Here is a 21,818-nt window from a genome sequence, read left to right as displayed (position 1 = left end):
AATGTGCAAAACCACAAAGCATACACACATAATTAACAGTCAGTTCAGTCAGTGACGTGTAGGAATAATAAGAGCAGAAGTAGCCGGCTATATTTACTCACTGGGTCCATTTTGACTTGTCAGATTTCCTCCCCGCTCTCTCCGCTCTGCTCTGATGCGCAGCAGCCTGATTAAGTCTCCTTCGCTCAGGACTCTTCTGAGGAAAATGGGACAGAGCCGCTGTGTTTAGGGACCAGCTCGCATCGGACTGTTCTGAACAACAGGAGCCGTACTTCCCGGGGCACTGACCTAGAAAGACGCAAAAAGAAAGTTTGTGTGGTTTATTCTGCGAGAAATCAAAGTGTGTTTATTTTAGAAGGTAATAAATGCTTATTAATGAAGGGTGTGTTTGCCCACAGGTTGACACCATGAACTATGTGGGGCAGCTGGCGGGCCAGGTGCTGGTGACGGTAAAGGAGCTGTATAAGGGGATCAATCAGGCCACACTGTCAGGCTGCATCGACGTGATCGTGGTCCGACAGCCCGACGGGACGTTCCAGTGCTCCCCTTTCCACGTACGCTTCGGGAAACTGGGGGTGCTGCGCTCCAGGGAGAAAGTAGTGAGTGCCCAATTTTTTTAAGGCTTACTTTTTGAGTTTGCATTCGTTCTGAGGGACACTTTTTCTGCACCAGTCCAGCAAAGGAGACGGTCTGGATTCTGAGAAACATGTTTCAAACTGTGCATTAGCGTGCAGCTTGAAGCAGTCCTCTCAGTGTGTTGTGATGCACATAGATTTTCTCTCTCTAATTACCCTCTGCTTCTCACAAGAGCTGATTGCCTTCTCTCTCTATTTTTAGTCCCTGTGTAGCTGTCAGCTGACCACTCAGGTGGGATATACAGACTAAAGCTTAATTTAGCCACTTATTCCCAGCTTGTTAAGACTCATCCCATTCATAAAAGCGTCTCACAGAGACTTTCTTTACGAGCTTACAGGAGAGCCAGACAGCGCGGGAGGGAGGCTGTTGTTGGCATCATGCGGGTCTAAACAGACTCTGTCGCTGATGGGATAATCACGCGCACAAATTAAGTAGATTTTGGTCGATTGCATGCTTACTCATGTTGTTGACCCTTTTCTAACAACCTAATTCCACCCAGGCAGCGCAGCTCTGAATAAACCCTCGTCTGTTTAACACAAGCATTCGCACAAGATGTTTTTTTCTGTGGCTTAACTCTTAATTCTTCTGAGGCACAGTTTTGTGTTTCTCTTTGAGCTGTGCTGTAGACATGCATGTGTTGACGTGCTTTGAAACACAGTAAATTACTTTGTTTGACTCGACAGATTGATATAGAAATCAATGGGGAATCTGTGGAGCTGCACATGAAGCTTGGAGACAACGGAGAGGCCTTCTTCGTCCGGGAGACAGAGCAGCACAATGTGAGTTATGAACATTTAAGATGTTAATGAAAAGAAAATATATGTTGTAGAAAAGAATTACTGTGGGTTACCTGTCCTCGACAGCTTCTTGTGTTTGAATCCTGCTAGCAGAAGGCCTCTGGGACAGGCCGAGTCGGTCTGCTTGTCAGTTAGTCCAGATGCGTTCATGATACCCAGAGGATCCCAGTGTTTGAATTCCTCTAGCATCCATCAGCAGGGCAAACCTTTTCCATCCATCCAGCCTATCCCAGCTGTCATTGGGTGAGATGCGGGGTACACCCTGGACCTCGCACCAACCTTTCACGCTGACACTCGCACCTACGGGCCATTTTAGAGTCACCAATGAACCTAACGAGCATGTCTTTGGAGGAAATGTCTACCTGGAGGAAACCCACGCATGCACGGGGAGAACATGCAAACTCCACACAGAAAGGCCCACTCTGTCCAAACCGGGATTCGAACCAGGAACCTTCTAGCTGTGAGGCGACATCGCTAACCACTGCACCACTGTGCAGCCGGTCAAACTTTTTACTTCAGTAAAATATCTCAACTATTACCCTAGAGACTTGCACACAATTGCATAGATACTCAAGATCCAAAGAGGATGTATCTTTTGTCCTTCGTGAGGCGCCACAAATGAGGCCTTTCAAAATGACGGCTGTGACTTAAACATCTATTAACAGTTATTGCAAGCTTGTTAGCATGCTGAGGGTAGCAATTAGCTAAAAGCACAGCTGTTGCTAAGAAAAGTTTGTTATCATATTTTTACCTGAACACAGGAGATCATTCCGGCACACCTGGTGACCTCGCCCATCCCTACAGAGGAGGCTCTGTTCCGGAGCAGAGAGCCCAGATGCGTGGGATCAGCCGCAGAGAACAGCCAGCCGGCGAGCCCGGAGGACCCGGCCTCTGGAAACCTCCAAACCTGCTCCAACACAGCCGGCAAGAAGAGGAAGAGACGCAGGAGGAAGCACAAGGCCGAGCCGCGCAAGGAGGAGCAGGCGGCAGCTGCAGGCGGCGAGATCGAGCTGTGTGAGCTCAGCTCAGATGAGGAGCATAATGCGCACAATGGACGGTGAGTAAACAGTTTAAAAGCTGCATTTGAAGTTTTTTGCTGTAAATATTTAGTTGATTTCATTGTTCCGGTCTTTAGGGCTTCTTCACTCTGCTTGATGAAGGAAAACCCGGACCAGAGGCAGCACACCCCGCTCACCGCCCTCGAATGGGACAGCTACCCGTTCTCTGACGGAGACTGGCCACCTTGCACAACGTACGCAACTAATTACACTGTTTATACAAACACAGAGAAACAGGAGACATGATTTCCAACCTGCTTTATTAAAACAGGCTGAGTCGAACAGATAACTCCCACAGGGCGCTTACAGCTGACTCAGTGGAAATGTTTGTTTACAGCAGGGAGATGTCGGATCCTTCGTCGCCCAAGAGTGACTCCGAGCTGATGGTGAAGCCGGCAGAAAGCATGCTCAGGGCCGAGTCCCACATGCAGTGGACCTGGGGAGAGTTCCCAGAATCCACCAGGGTGAGCCTAAGGCCTGGATTTGTAGAGTGTTTTTTGAGAATGCATGTAAGTAGACTCAAGCCTTTTCTTGTGCTGCTCTTTTTTACATCCAGGTCAACAAAAAGGACAAATTTGAGCCAAAGACGCTGACCATCACTCCCTCAGAGAGCACACATTTCAGGGTCATCTTGAGCACAGAAGCCATGGAGGAGGAGTCCAGAGAACGAGGGAGAAGCACAGATCCCGTTTGCAGTATTGTAAAGCCAGAGCCTCGGACGGTCACAGCGGATCAGTGCGGCTACAAACCACAGCCCCCTGAAGGTCCATCCCACAAAACAGACATCCCAAAGTCAGACCTTTCAGATTTAATTCCCAGCAGTTTTGACTCTGAACCCTGCCCCACTGACTCTGACCTCAGCCCTAAGGCTGCACACAAGACCAGGTGGAAGTCCTCGCCTCCCAGCCGCAGGGACAGCGGCTCTGCTGCCAGCGGAGGCACGAGCACGGCTGGAGACTCAACTGCAGTTTGTCCTGATACAAAAAACTCCTCTAAACCCACCGACCCCAAGAGAAGTAATGCCACTTAATTTACAACTCATCGTAGAAAAGTGGTTTTATTTGTTTCTGTACAGTTTCTTTTTTGCTAGAGGGATTAAAAAAACAGGAAGCTAGAAACCCTGATAGCCAATTTGCCCTCAGTATTACACCAGTTATTACAACAGTAGCACTTTGTGTCTGAAAGAGCGTGGGAAAGCCTCCGGTAAACTCTACAGCTGCTCGACAGCCAGTTTAAATGTACTGTAAGTGAAAGCTAACAGGAAGGAAGTGGTATCTGTTTAGGCCTCAGTGCGTGCTCTGTGTCTAGCGCTGCGCTGCGCTCACATCAGAGGTTAAAAGAAAAGGAAGTGGGCGGAAAAAATGGTGTCTGTAATTTCTAAGTAGATGTCTCTTGTCGTTCCCTTATTAAGGTGTGAGGAAGAGGAGCCAACATCAGGGACCTGAAGACATTTACCTGGACGACCTGACTGCACTGGAACCTGATGTTGTGGCGCGGTACTTCCCAAAGAGGTACAAACCAAGGAGAGGCCATGTTACCCCATTTATGATTATTTAATTATATATGAAAAGTATTTGTAATTTTCTTTTAAGCCACATGTGTGTTTATGTGTCTTCAGTGAGTCTGAGCAGGGTGCTAAACACTGGGAGGAGACGGGGAGGGGCTCAGGGTCGCAGTCTCCCCAGTCTGTTGGCAGCGCAGCAGCAGACAGCGGCACTGAGTGTCTGTCTGACTCTGCCGGGGACCTCCCTGACGTCACCCTGTCACTGTGTGGAGGTGTGGGCGAGAACTCAGAGATCTCTAAAGGTACCTGGTGGCTCTGCAGCATGTTTTTCCTCTTACATTGATCTTTACATTCCCTATGTTGCTCAGTCGTTTTTATCTTCTAGCAGCACACAAGCTGTAAAGTAGGTTTTGAAAATCAGTGGCAGCAGCTAAACAAACTATTTTTATTTTTACCAAACTACATTTATATGAAAGATTGAGTCAGTGAATACTGTACTAAATTTAATAATACTAATACTCAATAAAGCTTTACTGGTCACCATAGGGAAATTCACATGCCACCCACTAGTAGGCTAAATAAAGTAACACAATATAATCAGTACCTGTGAGATTTTTCTGCACAGTAGTTATCAATGTTTTGTGTTTAAAGTAATAATCTCAAAGATTTACATGTAAATAAATGTCTGTTAAGTCTCTATCTATCGCTGAATGAGGCAACACAATTAGTGAAGCCTTTTCCATCAGCCAGCAGTGGTTGGTCTGCCAGAGAGGGTAGGCGGAGCTAAGCGGTTGCTTTTCCCGTCTCTGCAAGTGTTGCGAGTAAACAGTAATCTACTATGGCTGAACAAACAAAGAAAAGATCGACGGCTACAGATACAACTTCAAAAATAAGTGAAAATCCAAAGAAAAAGAAACAAATTGGACGCTCAGATGAAGGCAAACAGTCTGAAAAGGAAAGCGACCGTCAGCGAGGAAAATCAAGAGTTACAACCGAAGCCAACCGTTGACGTCACACATGCAACACTGGCTGGATATCTGGGAAGTGTGCTCCCGCAATTACCGTTTATCACCACAGGTGCCGCCAAAGAGAACGTAAATAGGAGTTTTAAATACATAAGGTACATTATGAACAGATAAAAGATTTAACTCTTGACAGCCAGGCGATTAATCACGATTAAAAACGTAAATCATTTGACAGCCCTAATTCATATATATCTTATTACTCGTGAATCCAGTTTTGAATTTTTATCCTTATTATTTCTTTTTTTCTGTAATGTTTATTTTGTTTATGAGGTAAAAAAATCTTTGAATCTATCAAAATCTTTGTAAGAATGAAATAAGCAGCAGGTTTTTCATAGTTTAAATGTCTTCACAGCTGCATATTCATGACTGTGTACCTGACATAGAAACACGGGCCGTCACCATCACTTGTAACGAAGCTTTTGTGTCCTTTTATCACAGAGAAATTCATGGAGCACATCATCACCTACAATGAGTTTGCAGAGAATCCAGCGATAATCGACAACCCAAATCTGGTGGTTAGAATTGCCAACAGGTGAGTCTTCTTACCCTGTTCATACACAGTCATGACATTGGATTTGCACATGTGATTCATTAAGATGTAACCGCATGATGTGCTCACTGTAGATATGTTTTCTGTTAGGTATTACAACTGGACCCTGGCAGCACCGTTGATACTGAGTATGCAGGCTTTTCAGAAGAACCTACCAAAGGTATCCTCTTTGTGTGCAGTCGTTGTAGTGTATTCTCAATGTATCTGCACATTATATCTGTTTACACTGTAGTTCTTCATGTGAACGCAGGCGACAGAGGAAGCCTGGGTGAAGGAGAAAATGCCCAAAAAGTCTGGCCGCTGGTGGTTCTGGAGAAAGAGCAGTGTGAAGCAGGTACTGACTCAGACTTAAGTCTTTAGGTAACATTATGAGTCACTCTTCCATCTGTGTGTACAGCACAGTGAAGGTCAGTGGGAATCCTAAACTGTCTGAGTCGCTTTGAATTCTAAATGTTCGTAGACAAATGAGGAACAGATTGTGCGTGAGAAACCATTACATCCCTGCTTTGCATTATCACGTAAAGACTTTTAAGTTGAAAGAACCTTTTATATCAAACCTTTTATTTTGTTAACTCTGCGTCTCTTCCTCAGTCATCGTCGGAGGCAAAGCTAGAGAGTCAGGAGTCTCTGAACAGCGACAGCCCTGCCCTTCACCCGGCCCCAGAATCACAGTGAGTCAGCAACAAAGCTCTGCTTCCTCGCAACCCTCCTGTCAGTCACGCACCAACACAAGCAGTGTTTGGTAAACATGTCCCACAGAGGCCGGATGAGCGTGTTAGTCAGCAGGCAGCGCTGTCATGATATGACTCAGAAACGTATCATTCAGATGTAGTCTGAATCTGGTTCTGGTTTGTGTTAGAGATGATTAAAGATGCATCCATACAATAAAAACTTAAGGAGGTCTGCTGCCCTCTAGTGGCTCTAAATGATTCTGCAGGATTTATTATGCATATGGAGATCACTGTCTTTTCTTCCACAGGCAAAAAGCATCAGAGTGGTCTAGCGACGACGAGACTAAAGAGCTTAACGCTGTGGGACCTGCTCCGAAGCCTACTGAGCATGTGCAGACTGAAGGCCCTGCGACCGCGTCCTGTCACTCCTACAAGAAGTCCCTCCGCCTGTCGTCTGATCAGATAGTATGACTAGCTTTCTGTTTATGACTCTGTCTGGTACTTTACAACTTTCTGCGCAACCTGTAGTGAAACTGTTCTGCGGCTCCAGAGGGAGCTTCGCAAATTCGGATGGATTTCCTCAAGCGATGTCACTCGAGTCAGCATCTGTTAGAGCGGAAGCGCAGAAGTTTGTGGAGTGGGAAATGTTTGAGGCTAGCAGTTGAGGCTATATTAGCTGCCAGGAGCATAACACACACAAATCTCTGACCAAACTACCAGCAGTCGAGCTGCATTGTGGGTAACAAAAGCAACAATATCTTTGGTTCTCTTGTATCAATTTTGATATATTGTTTCAATATAAATCATTAATCAGTCCGTGGGAACACTTTTAACCTCTGATTTTCTGTCTCTCACAGGCCAGTCTGAAGCTAAGGGAGGGGCCAAACGACGTCACCTTCAGCATCACCACTCAGTACCAGGGGACATGTCGCTGCGAGGGGACGATCTACCTGTGGAACTGGGACGACAAGGTCATAATCTCCGACATCGACGGCACCATCACCAAGTATGACAAATCTCAATATTCACCTTTTCACTGAAGTTTGTTTTTGGACGTCTCTCAGCTGCTCACACAAATTCAAAATGTTGATCTTTTTTCTTTGCTTCCTACAGATCAGATGTGTTTGGTCAGATTCTGCCTCAGCTCGGGAAGGACTGGACTCACCAAGGAATCGCTAAGCTTTACCACTCGGTGCACGAGTAAGAAACACACGACCTTCAAATACTTTTCTGTAAACGTTAAAGAAATTAGAGTTCTAATCCATCCATGAACAAATACGTTGACTTCCACAGGAACGGTTACAAGTTCCTGTACTGTTCGGCTCGAGCGATCGGCATGGCGGACATGACGCGAGGGTATCTGCACTGGGTGAACGAAGGAGGGACTCTACTGCCTCAGGGACCCCTCATGCTCTCCCCCAGCAGCCTCTTCTCTGCCTTCCACAGGTAACTAAGCATTTTTCTGAGCTTTTTATTCAGTCTAAAGCTCTATAAGGGTAACACGCGGTATAACTGAAATTCATCATAGGATTGGAGCAATAGATGTTGATCTACCTCTGAGGATTTAATGCAGTGTGGACAGATTTCTGGTATTGATGTCAGTGGTTTTAGTTTCTAGTCTGCCAGCAAATTAGAGTGGAAATCAAGCAAATTTAGGATGAAGTTACAGGAATTCTTCTGCATCTTTTCTTCAGTTTGCTGGGTTAAAAAGCCTTTTAATTATATCTGTATGTATTTGCACTAGGGATAGCCCGATTATCGAACGGGCCGGAAAAAAAAAAAGGCAGATGGCGATATGCGTCAAAATGCCGAATATCGGCATCGGCCTTTTTTTTTTTTTTTTAAATCCGACGGCCGATAATCGATCAATTTAAAACTGGGTTATTTTGGCTCTGATGCAGCCGCGCCTCTCTGTCTGCAGTCACTACTCCGTCTCCAGCATTGTCCCACCCACAGCACTGATTGGTTACAGGCAGAGCCATGGCACGGGTAACAGCCAATCAGCAGTGAACGCTGTGCATGCAGAGTGTTATCACACACGGCGGAGAGGAGAAAAAGTTCTTTGCAAATTTTATTTAACTTTGTTTTATTTACTTTATAAAACTTCAGGAAGTTATTTATTTATTTATTAAAATTTTCAGTTAACTTAATAAGAGATGCTGCTGACCCGGGACTCCCTGCGCTTTTTGTTTGTTTGTTTAATAAACATATGCTTAAAGGCATTTAAACAAAGTTAAGTGTTGGAGTTTGTAGTATTCAACATTTTGACGCCAATATTTTCACTTTTACTGCAAATGAATATCGGCTTCAAATATCGGTTATCGGCCTCCTCGACTACTAATAATCGGTATCGGTATCGGCCCTGAAAAAAACATATCGGTCTATCTCTAATTTGCACAGATTGGTCACCTTACTAACCTGTGTTTGTGTGCATTTTGGACACTCTATAAGAATTATAAACGACAGCCAGTCTTAAAACTTGTCATTTAAATATAGGTGACTACAGCACCAGCAGAATTCTTTAACCCTGCTCTTTTTAATTCTCTGCATAGGGAGGTCATCGAGAAAAAGCCTGAGAAGTTCAAGATCGAATGCCTCACAGACATCAAGAACCTGTTCTTCCCAAACACATATCCCTTCTACGCAGCGTTTGGAAACAGAGCTAATGTAAGTAAAGACTCAGCTGCTGTTTTCCTCCACTTCTTCATCACAACTCTGAGAATGATCCTCATTGTTCTGTGTTTCAGGACGTGTTTGCCTACAAGCAAGTGGGTGTGCCCGTGTGTCGGATATTCACAGTGAATCCCAAAGGGGAGCTAATCCTCGAGCAAGCCAAGGGCAATAAAACGTCGTAAGTCTCAAACCATCAGCCGCGTAATTGTTCGAGTCTGTGTGACAAACGTTTATTGTTCCCCGTTGCTGGTTTTTATTTCGCAGATACAGCCGGCTGAGCGAGCTGGTGGAGCATGTTTTCCCTCTGAGAAGTTCACAACAGAACGCCATCTTCAGCTGCCCGGAGTTCAGCTCCTTCTGCTACTGGAGGCAGCCCATCGCTCAGGTGTGTTTGGAGGAGCTGCTTTAACTGTTTTTAATTACTTGAAGTCAAAGGAACTCAGAGCAGGAGCTTCTTTATATGCACTGGTTTAAGACTGACGATAAGTCTTTGTAAAAGCCACTGGAGTAGTTTGATATTGTTTGACACAGTCCACTTTAGTGAAAAGGACAATAATACATTACAAAGGGTTTATTCCCTTTGTGCACTTGCAGATTATTCTTTGTGCTTGAGCTTCACGCCCATAAGGAAGCCAAATGTTTCACGTAGCAGTTTTTACAATGTATATGAGAAGAGATTGCCTCTGCACTTTTTTAGGCAGGAAATGTACAATAGCAGTTCAAAACTGTTTGATACTAATCTAAAATGCTGCCTTCCTCTCCCTGACTCGAGAGCTTTCATTAAAAATGCAGGTATTATTTATGTTTCAGTCCCTTTTAAGGCCTTATTCACTCTGTAACAGTCTTTTTTAAGTGTTATTATGTTAGAAGGACGTAGAAATATTTTGCTGTATTAAATTAAGAAAAGCACTTTTTGAACTTTAGATTCTGCTGTCGTTCATTGAAAGTATTTTTCCCAAAAGCAACTTAATAATTTAGCCTCTGAAACTATTTTTGATGAATTTTGAAACAAATCTTTGCTGATGTTTTTTTGTTGTTTATATGATGCGATGTTTTGTTGTTTGATTTTGGCAGTCGTAAAAACTGCTGCGCCCCGTTTCTGTTTCACGCTCAGTTCCGGCTGTCGGTGAAACTTCTCGTATTCTTTCTATGAAAGGGATCCACTTTGTGTGAACACGCAGTATTTTCATAGTTCTGCTGCTTTAATGTTTCCTGATGATTGTTGTGATTACTTTGTGGTAATCCGGTTTATATTCGTGTAAGAATGAAAGCACAAGGTTTGTTTTGAGTCAAAATAAATCAGTATTTAAACGTTTGATGTGTGTGAGAGAGGTGAGCTCTGAAAACAGGAATTATTTAAAGTCTTTTTTTATAGCGTGTGAAACTGTAGATCGACTGAACATGAAATCTGTATACGGAGTTTATTTACTTTAAGTATTGGATTAATAAACTGTTGAATCAAATGTCCTGTGTTGGATAATTCTTTAATAAAAATACTGTAGTTGAAAAAACAATCAAAACTTATTTTACACATTTTTGCACCAACAAGAAGAGACTGTGTGTGTGTGTGTGTGTGCGTGTGTACTATGAACTGTAGGGTGTACTTTCTAAAAAAAACACTGTAGCTGATTTCAGCAGAGTGACTGACAAATAGGATCACTCGTTAGTGTCGGTAAAATGCTCTATGAGTATTTAAATACTCAAGCTCAAACGTCCTGCAGATTTCTGCAGCGGACAACACATAAAAGTTAAAGCTTCTCACAATAAAAAAAGTAAAATAATTGCAGTGTAAACACTATATATTAGTACTCATGATAGACATACTCTCATTTTTTCCTGTTTTTGTTGTTCCCTTTTGTTCCTTCTGATTAATAGATTGTCCATCCCCTGATAATATAATATCACCATTAGTGTATCATCAATAATGCACACATACAACTCCACTTATAAAAGGCTTCAGTTGTCTTTAAAAAGGGGCGGGGCTACCGTTTAGCAGCGCTGGGGTAAAGAAGCACCGCGCTGAACGACGACAGGATCTCAGGGGAGGCTGAGATGGCGAGTTTTCCAGCTGTCATGACGAGTCCCGCTCGGTCCCCTCTCTTCAGAGGCAGAACCAGGCTCAGCGAGGTCGAGCTGCTGCAGCTACATCCATCATGTGACAGCGGTGCTGTCGCTCCTGACAGGAAGCCCGTCGAGTCCAACCTCTGGATGCTGCGATTGGACACGGACAGGACGGCATCCACCCTCTCGCCTTGCTGGGCTGTGAGCACGGCGGTCACCAGGTAGCGGCCATCTGTGGGAGCTGTGAAGATACCTGGGAACACAGAGAGGGGCATATAGAGACAATCATGTGCACCGCTTTGAGCCAGACTAAAAGGTCTCAACAACTATTTGATGCCTTCACAACAAATTTTAAGAATTATTTATTGTCTCAAGAGGATTAATCCACTCATTTTGGTCTTTTTTTTCCTTTGTGTTTTTTAGTGAAATCTCTTGACAAGAGGAATTAAAATCTTTTTCATGATCCTTTTATTTTCACCGATCACAAAATATTTGCTGCACCTTAAGTTTAATGCTAATTATCAAAAATAAGCATGGTAACACGCCATTGCAAAAAATATATATGTATATATATGTAGTTTTTTGTGGGGTGGTGTGGGGGGTGTTGGGTGGGGGGAGAGTAAATCAGGGCATCAGATTGGTGTGTTGACTATATTTGTTGTTGATATCCGATACTACATTTTAGGCAGTCGTACGGAGGCCAATGCAGATATTGGTATTGGTTTTGGATACTAGTATTAATTTGAGATGCAAGAATGGGTGTAGGATACGAGAATGGGAATGGTTACTAGTATCCGTATAGGATACTACTGTTGGTATGAGATAGTATCACATAGGATACTAGTATCGGCAGAGGATACTAGTATCGGTATGAGGTACTAGTATCAGTAGAGGATACAAGTATCATATAGGATACTACTGTTGGTATGAGATAGTATCATATAGGATACTAGTATCGGCAGAGGATACTAGTATCGGTATGAGGTACTAGTATCAGTAGAGGATACAAGTATCATATAGGATACTAGTATTGTGTAGGATATTAGTATTGGTATGATATACTAGTATTGGTATAGGATACCAGTATCGATATTGGACAGTGGTATTTAATACTTGTTTTAGTAAAGGATAATAGTATCGGTATCAGATACTAGTATCAGATACTTGTATTGGTGTAGGATACCAGTATCAGTATTGGACACTAGTATCGTATAGTTTACTGGTATCTGTATCGGACGCACTCTATATACAAGAATGTTTCTCATGACACGCTACACTGAGATTATGAGTAAAGTAAAGATGGTTACTCTAAAGATGATGAACTTTTTAAAGATTTGTTCGCATTGTTTATGTTGTTTAACTTAACATTAAGAGCATCAAGGTCTGAGCAGAGGGCAGGTTTGGGTGGATGAATGGGTTATGCACAGGATTTATACCCTGGAGTGTTTGCAGTTTTGGGGCCTTAACAACAGGATCGTGGTTTGAGCTAAAACAATATGCCAACTTTGACTTTTGGTTTCACGCTACACAAACGAGTTCCCTGGTGAAAAAGAGAGAGTGCAAATGTTTGAGAGTTTTACAAAGTAAGGGTTACCATCTATACATGACCTACAGCTGCTTAAAGCTGCATGTTAGCATTCTGCCGTTGGCATTCAACAAGCTCATGCATATCTCTTGAGCATCTGCAGTACGATTGTCTGGCGTTGAGACTGCAGCGACGGTTACCTGTCTGAGCGTCATAGTGTCCTCCATCGTTGACGAGCACCTTGTTGAATCGAATGATCCCGATCTCTCCTGGGAACGGCAGGAGAGTCAGACCAGCTGAGAACGACACGGCCTCACCTGAAAAACAGGACAGGAAACATCTCACACTAACAGACATACTGTATATGAAATAAGGAAGGAACCTGTATTTTTGATCAAATCTAACCTGAAGCTGGGGCAGGTTTCTGTGGTGATGGTGTGTGGGGCATATTCACATCTGCTGAGCAAAAGAAAAAAGTTTGATCCAGTCTCGAAGAGTTGTGACGCAACACAAAACATTTAAAAGTTACCTGTGATTAGTGTTGTGCTGGGATACAGTGAGTCAGTGGACTTGGATGGTGAAGCTATAAAACAAAAAAAAGAGACACTTAAAACAATGCTGGGAAACCTGCAGAGAAGAGTGCATGTAAAACTGTCTCACCTGGAGCTCCTGCAAAACCCTGAACGGGCATCGTGCTGCCGTCCGTCCCTTTGGGCAACTTGGACGAGCTCATCTTGCCGGGAGGCCCCGCCTGTCCCGTCTCCATCACGGAGGGCTGCAGCGGGGAGGCATCCAGGGGCCCCGACGGCGGTGCGGGGCTCTGACTTGAACCCTTGGGAAGTCCTGAGTCATCCGCAGAGACCTGAACACCTGAAAAAGACAGATAAGGTGGTGAGCGATGGGGCTGAGGCTGCAGGTCAGACAAAGACAGATGTGTGGAGGTCAGATGTGTGAACAAACCAGCTGGTTACAAACCTTCCCCCTGTAACTCTGTGAGATATATCTCCCATAAACCCAGGTTAACCTTTAAATTACGAGCTGACTGGGATATAAAGGTATGAATTGAACTTCTAAGCCAACTGCAGCTACCTCCTTCTTACAGTTATATCTTCCTTAATATACATTTAAAGTAGTAAATCTTGTCCATATTGACTCCCTAGAATGACTTGTACATGTCAAAATATAACCATAAATGTTATTAGTTACGGTACACCTGTGCTTTTCTTGCTACTGCAAGTTCAAGAGTGAGTTTTCAGTCTTGTGTACACGCAAGAGAGGTGCACAAAATATGTGCAACCTTTAAACAAAGGTAGGTGTAACCAGACAGTTGTGTGAAACTCAAAGAAACAGGCAGTTGTGTTGATGTTTATGGTAGTGCTTTCATTGTTTCTCATTAACAGCCAAACAGAGAGTGATTATCTGAGCCTGTTATTACAGCCATAAAGAGAGAAAATGAAAGACCACGGCCCAATCGAGCATCATACGGTGATCGTGTACCGCCGCATTCCTGAGCAGCACATCTGAGACGGACCCTGCACTTTATCAACAAATCACCTCTCCTGTGCTGGGGGGCACACTGTCGCTGTAACCCTCTGGTCTACAACGACACAACTCTGCTGTTCCAAAAGGGAAAAAAACAGCAGCACATTAAAGGCATACCAGGAGCATACCGAGGCACGTCCACGTGTTCAATCACCAGACAGCTTGTCCCCTCTCCCCGGGGAAAAAGGTAATTTGGTATAAAAGCCGGAGAAGTCTGCCTGTTAAACACAACATGTGCAGAGGAACCGGTGAGTGACCGTTAAACAGCATGAGGGTTAAAGTCTGCACATGTGCTTGTGTTTCACTGGTCTGCATTTGTTAGTCTTCCTGCTCCTCATATAAATCCAGGTATGTGCTGCAGTGAGCAGCCTTTGATGGAGGGGTCCAAACCTTATTTCAGACCTGGTGCCACGCGGACAAAAGAGGCAAATGTAAAGTCTCCAAACTGATTCCCTTACCAAGAAGTGAGTACGAGCCGATACCAGAAACCCATCCGACACCATTGCAAAAATTGCATATTATATATGTCAGGGTATCAGATTGACTGTAACTATTTCTTGCCGATACCCAATACTGCATTTCGGGCTATAATATCGCAGGCCAGTGCAAATATTGGTTGTGGTTTTTTGGATTCTCGTATCGGTAATAGGATACAAGTATCTTTATCAGATACAAGTATCAGTATACAATAATAGTATGGGTATACTCATATCACTCGTATTGTACTAGTACTAGTATTGGTAGTGGATATAACCCATACTATTGGATATTGGATAGTTGTATTTGTACGGGATACTAGTATCCTATAGGATACTCATATACTAGAATTGCTATTGGATACTAGTATCTGTATTGCATACTAATATTGGTATCAGATACTAGTATCAATATCGAATTCTTAATCGATATTGGATTCAAGTATTGGTATCGGATATTAGTATCCTATAAGATACTCGTATTGGTAACAAATACTAGTATCGGTAGTGGATATAACCCATACTATTGGATATTGGATAGTTGTATTGGTACCGGATACTAGTATCCTATAGGATACTCATATAATAGAATTGGTATTGGATACTAGTATCTGTATTGCATACTAATATCGGTATTGGAAACCAGTGTCTGTATCAGATGCTAGTATCAGTATTCTTAATGGATATTGGATTCAAGTATTTGTACCGGATATTAGTATCCAATAGGATACTCGTACTGGTAACAGATACTAGTATTGGTATCAGATACTAATAACAATATTGGATACAAGTATTGGTATTGGATACTAGTATCTGTATTGCATACTAATATTGGTATCAGATACTAGTATCTGTATCAGATACTAGTATCAATATTGAATTCTTAATTGATATTGGATTCAAGTATCGGTACCAGATATTAGTATCCTATAAGATACTCGTATTGGTAACAGATACTAGTATCGGTATCAGGTACTATTATTGGCATCACATACTAGCATTGGAATTGGATCTAGCATTGATATCAGATACTGGTATCAGTACCTGATACTACTATCGTATAGGATACTCTTATCAGTATTGGGTACAAGTATATGTAACGGATACTAGTATCTGTATGGGGTGCTAGCATCTGTATAGGAAGAACTCTACAGAGTGTTTGTTATGATGAAAGAGGTGAACTGTAAATAAATGCAGCTGGTGTTGGCAAAAATACTGCATCCTTACCCTGCAACAACCATGTGTGTCACAAAAATGGCCATTTCCAGCATTACACACCAAAAATAATGACTATAACACAGTCATTTGATGCGTGTTGACTTTATGAGTCACTATTAGGCAACAGAAACTATATTTGATTTAAGACTTCGATTTAGGAAACAATAAATCTAACTCTGTCAGGGTAAATAGATCAGCCGCTACAGTTAGAGCAGCTACCTAACCCTGCAGGCTGTATTGTTCTTGAGGGCTTTCTGTCAGGTCTCGTCTTGTCTTTGGAGCAGTAGGTTATCATGTTTGACCGCTGAACAGAGCACGTCACCCTACAAGTTACCTTATCTCTCGTAGTCATTGACCCACCAGCTCTCTCTCAGGAGCAGGAAAGTGTGCTAACTTATCTCAGAATGTCCCCAGCTCTACGATGCTGTGTAAAGTGAGCTGAGGCCACCCTGCCAGAAAACTATCAAGGTCCTTATCATTACATGAAGTTTGCTCAGTTCATGAACCAAAACTATGAGATGTGTAGGAGCCAGGTTTCTCCGTACAACTTTCAAATAAGTTGCTCTGTATAAAGTTTTATTATGTTATCTTAGAAGACAATTATAAGACTTTCAGGTTGCCAGGTTGTATGTGTGAAAGTCACAATCAGTTTGACATCTTGCGTCTCTGTTTCCTCCCTTTCCTGACCCTCTCATTTAAGGTTTACACCAGAATGACATCATGGTAAACACATTGACATATGGCCCTTGGGACCCCGGCGCAGCTTTTAGTGTTTTCACTGTTTATGTCAACGGAAAAGGAACTCAGCCGTGAATGTTGAAAAATGTGAGAAAGCTGCAGGCCGAGTCGAGAAGACGGGAGTAAAATAAAACATGTCGATCCAGTAGCACCTAATCAAAACACGCTGACACGCTTGGCTCGGGAATCAACACGCCCATGAGTGGTCTCCGTGAGTGGATCATTGATAAGCTGTGTGGAGATCTCTCTGTCATGGACTCCACCTAGCAGCATTTTCCAGTCTCTTTTAGATAAGCAAGGAGGGAAACAATGGGATGAGGCAGCTGGGATAGCAAAGACAAACTAGGAGCTAAAGCGGTCATAAAGGCCACTTCTAACAACATTGGGCAAGAGCGGAAATTGTGAAAAATGGGCTCCAACTTGCAAACCTTCCCACTGACAGAATGACGAATGAAATGCAGTATTATGACAACAGCTAAGGGGCGGAGTGGCAATGTGTCCAAGTCGTTACAGATCCAGTAAAAATAAGAAAGCTGGCATGTCAGAGCTGCAGAGACAAATCAGAAGCAAAAACAGAAACTGATGCAGAGCCTCTGGACTGCCAGGACTATTTTACTCCGCCTCACCTCCCATGAGAAACTAGACCGGGTCACATGCTGCATCACCTGCTCCATAAACCAGTGATTGAAAGCTAACTGGTCCCGCAGGAAGACGCTGGCTCGTAAACATTCTGGGTGTGAGTCTAGCTCACGTTTACAACAGTGAGAGCCAGAGAAGTCCAGCTTGGTCTCACAGGCACCATTAGTAGACTCATACACAAAGTATGCAACATATACACTGATACTCTCAAACATGCTAACAGCAACATGGCCAAATACAATAATATCTAGCGGTTATTAGCTAAACTATATCACCCTCATGTTCTCACATATTAAACCCCACAAAATTATACGTACAAGTACAGAGAGTATGCTCAAAATCAAACACATGAATGTAAACTTGGATGCACAAAAAAGCCAAGTGAGCAATATTACTGTAAGCCAAGGCATTGCTCAACACGAGTGGGCCCTATTAACTCAAGCATGTGTCTTCAATCAACCCTGCCTGCTTTAACTGAGAACATGGTTAAATGAAAATCCAACTTCCTCTCACTCACACACTCTAATATTGCAACCCTTAGAATAACACGGCCAGCCTGTGATGCACTAACTGACTCCGGTCCAAGCATGAGCTAAACGTTCGGGAAATATTACAGTTATTTGACTGATCTCAAGCTTCTACGATTTTAGTAAATCTAATGCAGCTTGATATAAAACTGGAAGATGTTGGTGTAAATTGAGATCCTGAAGGTTTTGCTGAATAGCGTCCACAGTGGCCACAACCCAACCTTAGAGGATCATGGAAAATGCAGTTCCCCAAGCAGGGAGTAGCCATAGGCCCAATCCCAATTCCATCCCTTTGCCCTACCCCTAGTTTTGGGATTCCCTCGACTGAGTAGTTGCCCTACATAATGAAACACTTTCCTGAAACTGGTAGCTTCAGTTTGCAAAGCCTTCTGGGAATCTCCTTCTACCAATGTTTGGAATCTGCACCTGAAAACAATCCTTTTGAGGGCAATTTGGAGGGCTACATGACCAAGACTCCTCGACCCCCAAGAGAAACGGGACCCACTACCCTCCACAAGAGCTAGCAAGGCGGAAGGGTAGGGCACAAGTGGTAATGTCTGTTAAACAGCAAAAACATTAGCATCATAAGCTAGTTGTTATACCATACAAAGTAATGCTGTAGCAACAAAGCGAGAGGGATTCCACTTTTCATGTGAAGAATAATAATGTATTATATACCCTTTCAAAAGTACCGGTGTCACTCTTAATGCAGGATTCAGTGGGAGTTTTAATTTGCATCGCAGCTTACCCGTCTTCCCAAGGTGGCTGTTTATAAGCTCCTGAAGGTCTCTGGCTACATTGGAGATGTGGCTCTGGAGGTTCTGGCTAGTTCCCCTCAGTCCTCCGATGTCTCGGGCTTGACCTCTAACTGTAGCATTCAGCTGGTTCACGCAAGTCCACAACCCAGTGACGTGTTTATTCAGACCCTCTTTGATCCTCTGAAGGCTACCGGAGATCGGATCCAGCTTGCCGCATAAACTCTCCACACTGACCATGCGACTGTCCATGTGGGTAATCTCCTTTCCAATGTCGTCTGTTTGCTCCCTGCAGTTGCTGACCTCTGCTTTCACCTCCCTGGCCAGCTCATCCAGCCGGTTTCTAAGCTCATGGTGCTGGGTCTTGTGAAGCTCCAAAAGTTCCTTGGCTTCCTGCTCAGCCCCGGTTTTAACTTGACCCCATGTGGAGTTCAGTGTCTGCAAGGTCTGAGACTGCTGCTGGACTACATCTGATAGCGAGTCCTCAAATCTGCCCACGTGTCCTTTCAGATGACTCAACTCGCCGTTTACGTTTTCAACGCTTGTGCTGTAGTTGAGGAGTTGCCCCTCAATGGCTCCAAGGCCATTCATCTGGACTTTGAGACTTGTCTCCAAAGCATCTACAGCAGTTCTGCAGCTCTGGAAGTCTTGTTGAACACTTTCTACAAATGTTGAATTAGCCTTGCACTCCCTTGAAACCAGCTGCTCCAAGACATCGAAGCTGTACTCCAGAGTTTCAACAGAGCCCTTAAGAGATTCAATGTCCCCTCGTAGATTGTCCTGACTCTCTGGCTGACCACCATTTGACACGCTGATGCTTGTATCTACCAAAAGGGTGTTGAATCTGTCTTCCATGGAGACCAGCTTGTCTTCCAGAGCCTCCCTCAGGTCTTTGATGGCTTCTGCCCGTTCTTTCTTCAACTTCTCCTCCACAGAAAGGCACTGGGCGACTACAGTCTTCTCAGAAGAGTTGAGACGGATCTCAAGGTTCTCCACATGAGCCAGAACAGAGTCAGGCACTGGGACATTTGCCGTTCCTGCATCAAGCTTGGTCTTGAGGTCCTGGATCTCGCTTCGGAGGTCAGTTTCCTTGGAGTCCATGAGCTCGGCAAGGCTGAGGTAGTTGACTTCCTGTCCCTCGCACTGCTCTCGAACTGACAAGATTTTATAATCACATGAGCTCTTCAAGTCTGCCAGTTTGATTTCCATGCCCTCCATTAACTCCTCTCTCAGGGCATGGATCTTCTCTTCCAGATAGGCTCGCAGGTCTGGATCGCCAGTTGGGGGAGCAGGAGTGTGTGTGGACAGCTGGTTCTGGGTCGCCTCCATTAAGAGATGAATTTGTCCGTCATGGCGGTTGACGCGGCCCAGCAGGTCATCCAGGGTATTTGTCTTAGACTCCAGATCATGCGACACCTGGCTGATCTTGTTCAAGACATCGTCCATGGGCGTTGGATTGTGCTCAAAGGAGAAGTCCTGCACCTGAATGGTTTGGGCCTCTTCACCTCTTGCACTGGCCGGGTGTTTGTAGTCATTCATCAGTGTAACAAACATTTTACTTGCATCCTCTTGCAAATCCAGTCTAAGGTTGGATGACATGTCTGTCATTCTTGCCTGCATGTCAAGGACCATCTGGGACAGCCGCTGAACCTCTTCCTCCAGGTGTTGTGGATTTTGCGATCCTCCATGACCCCTCAGTGGCCTGTGACCTGTCTGACCTCCAGACTGCCTCTCCCCTCCCCATGGATGGTTACTCTGGCTGTCTAATCGCTGTTCTGGAGCTATAGGGAGAAATAAAAGCAAAGGAGTTGGGTAACAGGAATATGAACGCTCTTATTTTTCCAACAGTTATGCACGTGTTAGTTTCTCATATTTTCATACTACATTTTCTCAGTTATAGTCGTGTCTTTCACCTTGTGGTGCAGGAATATGTCCAGATGCAGAGGGAGAGTGAGGCATACGCTCTACTTGGAGCAGATTTATGTCTTTCACCTCCCTGCAGTCGCGTCCCTGGTATCCCGGGCAGCACCTCCACTCCAGCTCTGTGACAGTCTTGTATGCGATCTTATACAGGGGTCTGAAGTGTGTCCGATATCTGAAAGCATTTATCACATTTAGCACATTCTGTTTTCTAAAATGTCGCAGATGCTACACGATTTACGATTTGAGAGTATTTCTGAAATTACAATTCTGCTCATTAGATTTAAGACTTTGTGCAACACTTCCTGTAAACTTTCCATCAAAACACAATAAAAGCTGCCTTTTGACAACTGTGATTAGATAAACACCAGTCACAGTTGCAATTAATTAATCATACAGTTGGCAGGACGCAGCTTAAGACTTTCCACCGCTTCCCCTCATGAGGACACATGGCCCTGCCACCCGATGATTAACTACATCTCTCATGTGTTTGTTGCTCAATGAACACTGGAGCAAAACAAAGGCAGAGTCAGTCGTGTTTACCATTCATGCAGATTCAACACAGATGCCTGAATAATCAGGCTTTGTGAGTCAGGTCTGTGAATTAATCTCAAAGTAAATCTTATTTTATTACGAGCCATCAATTTGAGGGTGAGACACACCAAAGCCAAGGCAAAAAAGTGCGCTGTAAGCATGAAATAACGATTCAGATCCTGTTTTCATATTGCAAGCTTTGTTAGCATATATGATACCACAACTGAAGTAAGACAGAGAGCTGTGAATGGAACTTGATACCAAACAAGATTAAAGAGACAGCGGCTCTGTCCTAAACTTACACCCTAGAGAGAGATAAGCTCACTCATGTAACAGTATGTTTTTCAGTATAAAAACATTGCTTTTTTTTTTTTACTGAGCACTGACAAAAACAACGAATATCCACTCTCAGTGTCCTGAACTTTGGGGAACTTACATCACTTCTTTCCCACAGTTTGGCAGCTCCGGTGGACACGGTAAAACCTCCGGCTGCACGAAACTCTCCGTGCCTCCCACGACGGCACAGCTCACGTTCTTGTGCACAACGTAAGCGCACCAGTTTCTGCAAGAAAATGACCGGTTATTCACTCCTGATGTAGACGGCTGCGGTGCGTATTCATTGCGCGTATGTCTAAATTCTTACATTTACGTACAGACTTTGATATAGGAGCTTTTCATTAACATGCAAACATAAAATTTAGACATCCTTTACTCACTTATTTCTCTGTCGCGTGTCGGAGCCTGAATATGCGTTGCCCTGGAACATGCTATATTGGAAAGGTGACCCACTGATTAAAGGAAAAGTTATTAAAAAGTGAACAAGTTGCAGTCCACAGAGAACGCGCTTCATGGTTAAATCCTCGGGTATCTTTAAGACTTCAATCAGAAGTGAAATTCTGTGGTCCGGTGATCAGTGAAAGCACCACGGGTTGTTCCTTCTCTGTGGGGCTTAGACCTAAACATGCTCCC

The 21,818-nt window shown here is 43.8% G+C and overlaps 2 protein-coding genes across 2 annotated transcripts; one reads left to right on the top strand and one right to left on the bottom strand.

The window, feature by feature from the left end:
* The first annotated feature begins 288 nt into the window (after positions 1-288).
* On the top strand, positions 289-10,356 carry LOC138595725 (phosphatidate phosphatase LPIN2-like). The gene is made up of 20 exons (XM_069667104.1): positions 289-309; positions 399-599; positions 1,320-1,415; positions 2,195-2,490; positions 2,569-2,685; positions 2,829-2,955; positions 3,048-3,507; positions 3,903-4,002; positions 4,110-4,297; positions 5,459-5,552; positions 5,661-5,730; positions 5,821-5,904; positions 6,162-6,241; positions 6,550-6,706; positions 7,099-7,247; positions 7,355-7,441; positions 7,535-7,687; positions 8,794-8,908; positions 8,989-9,092; positions 9,179-10,356. Exons 2-20 carry the CDS (start codon positions 408-410, stop codon positions 9,321-9,323), a joined length of 2,814 nt encoding a protein of 937 aa, XP_069523205.1. The 5' UTR covers positions 289-309; positions 399-407; the 3' UTR covers positions 9,324-10,356.
* Positions 10,357-10,896: 540 nt separating this feature from the next.
* Positions 10,897-21,699, bottom strand: emilin2b (elastin microfibril interfacer 2b). The gene is made up of 9 exons (XM_069667777.1): positions 21,566-21,699; positions 21,286-21,411; positions 20,309-20,490; positions 18,389-20,176; positions 13,161-13,370; positions 13,030-13,083; positions 12,906-12,959; positions 12,701-12,817; positions 10,897-11,228 (listed from the first exon to the last, which is right to left on the bottom strand). Exons 1-9 carry the CDS (start codon positions 21,697-21,699, stop codon positions 10,897-10,899), a joined length of 2,997 nt encoding a protein of 998 aa, XP_069523878.1.
* Positions 21,700-21,818: the final 119 nt, after the last annotated feature.

The sequence above is a fragment of the Semicossyphus pulcher genome, unplaced genomic scaffold, assembly GCF_022749685.1.
Source record: "Semicossyphus pulcher isolate SPU_LCO1_2020_fin unplaced genomic scaffold, fSemPul1.0.p SCAF_18, whole genome shotgun sequence".
Taxonomy (NCBI): domain Eukaryota; kingdom Metazoa; phylum Chordata; class Actinopteri; order Labriformes; family Labridae; genus Semicossyphus; species Semicossyphus pulcher.
The sequence above is the reverse complement of the archived record's forward strand: the minus strand, read 5'-3'. Positions and strand labels throughout refer to the sequence as shown.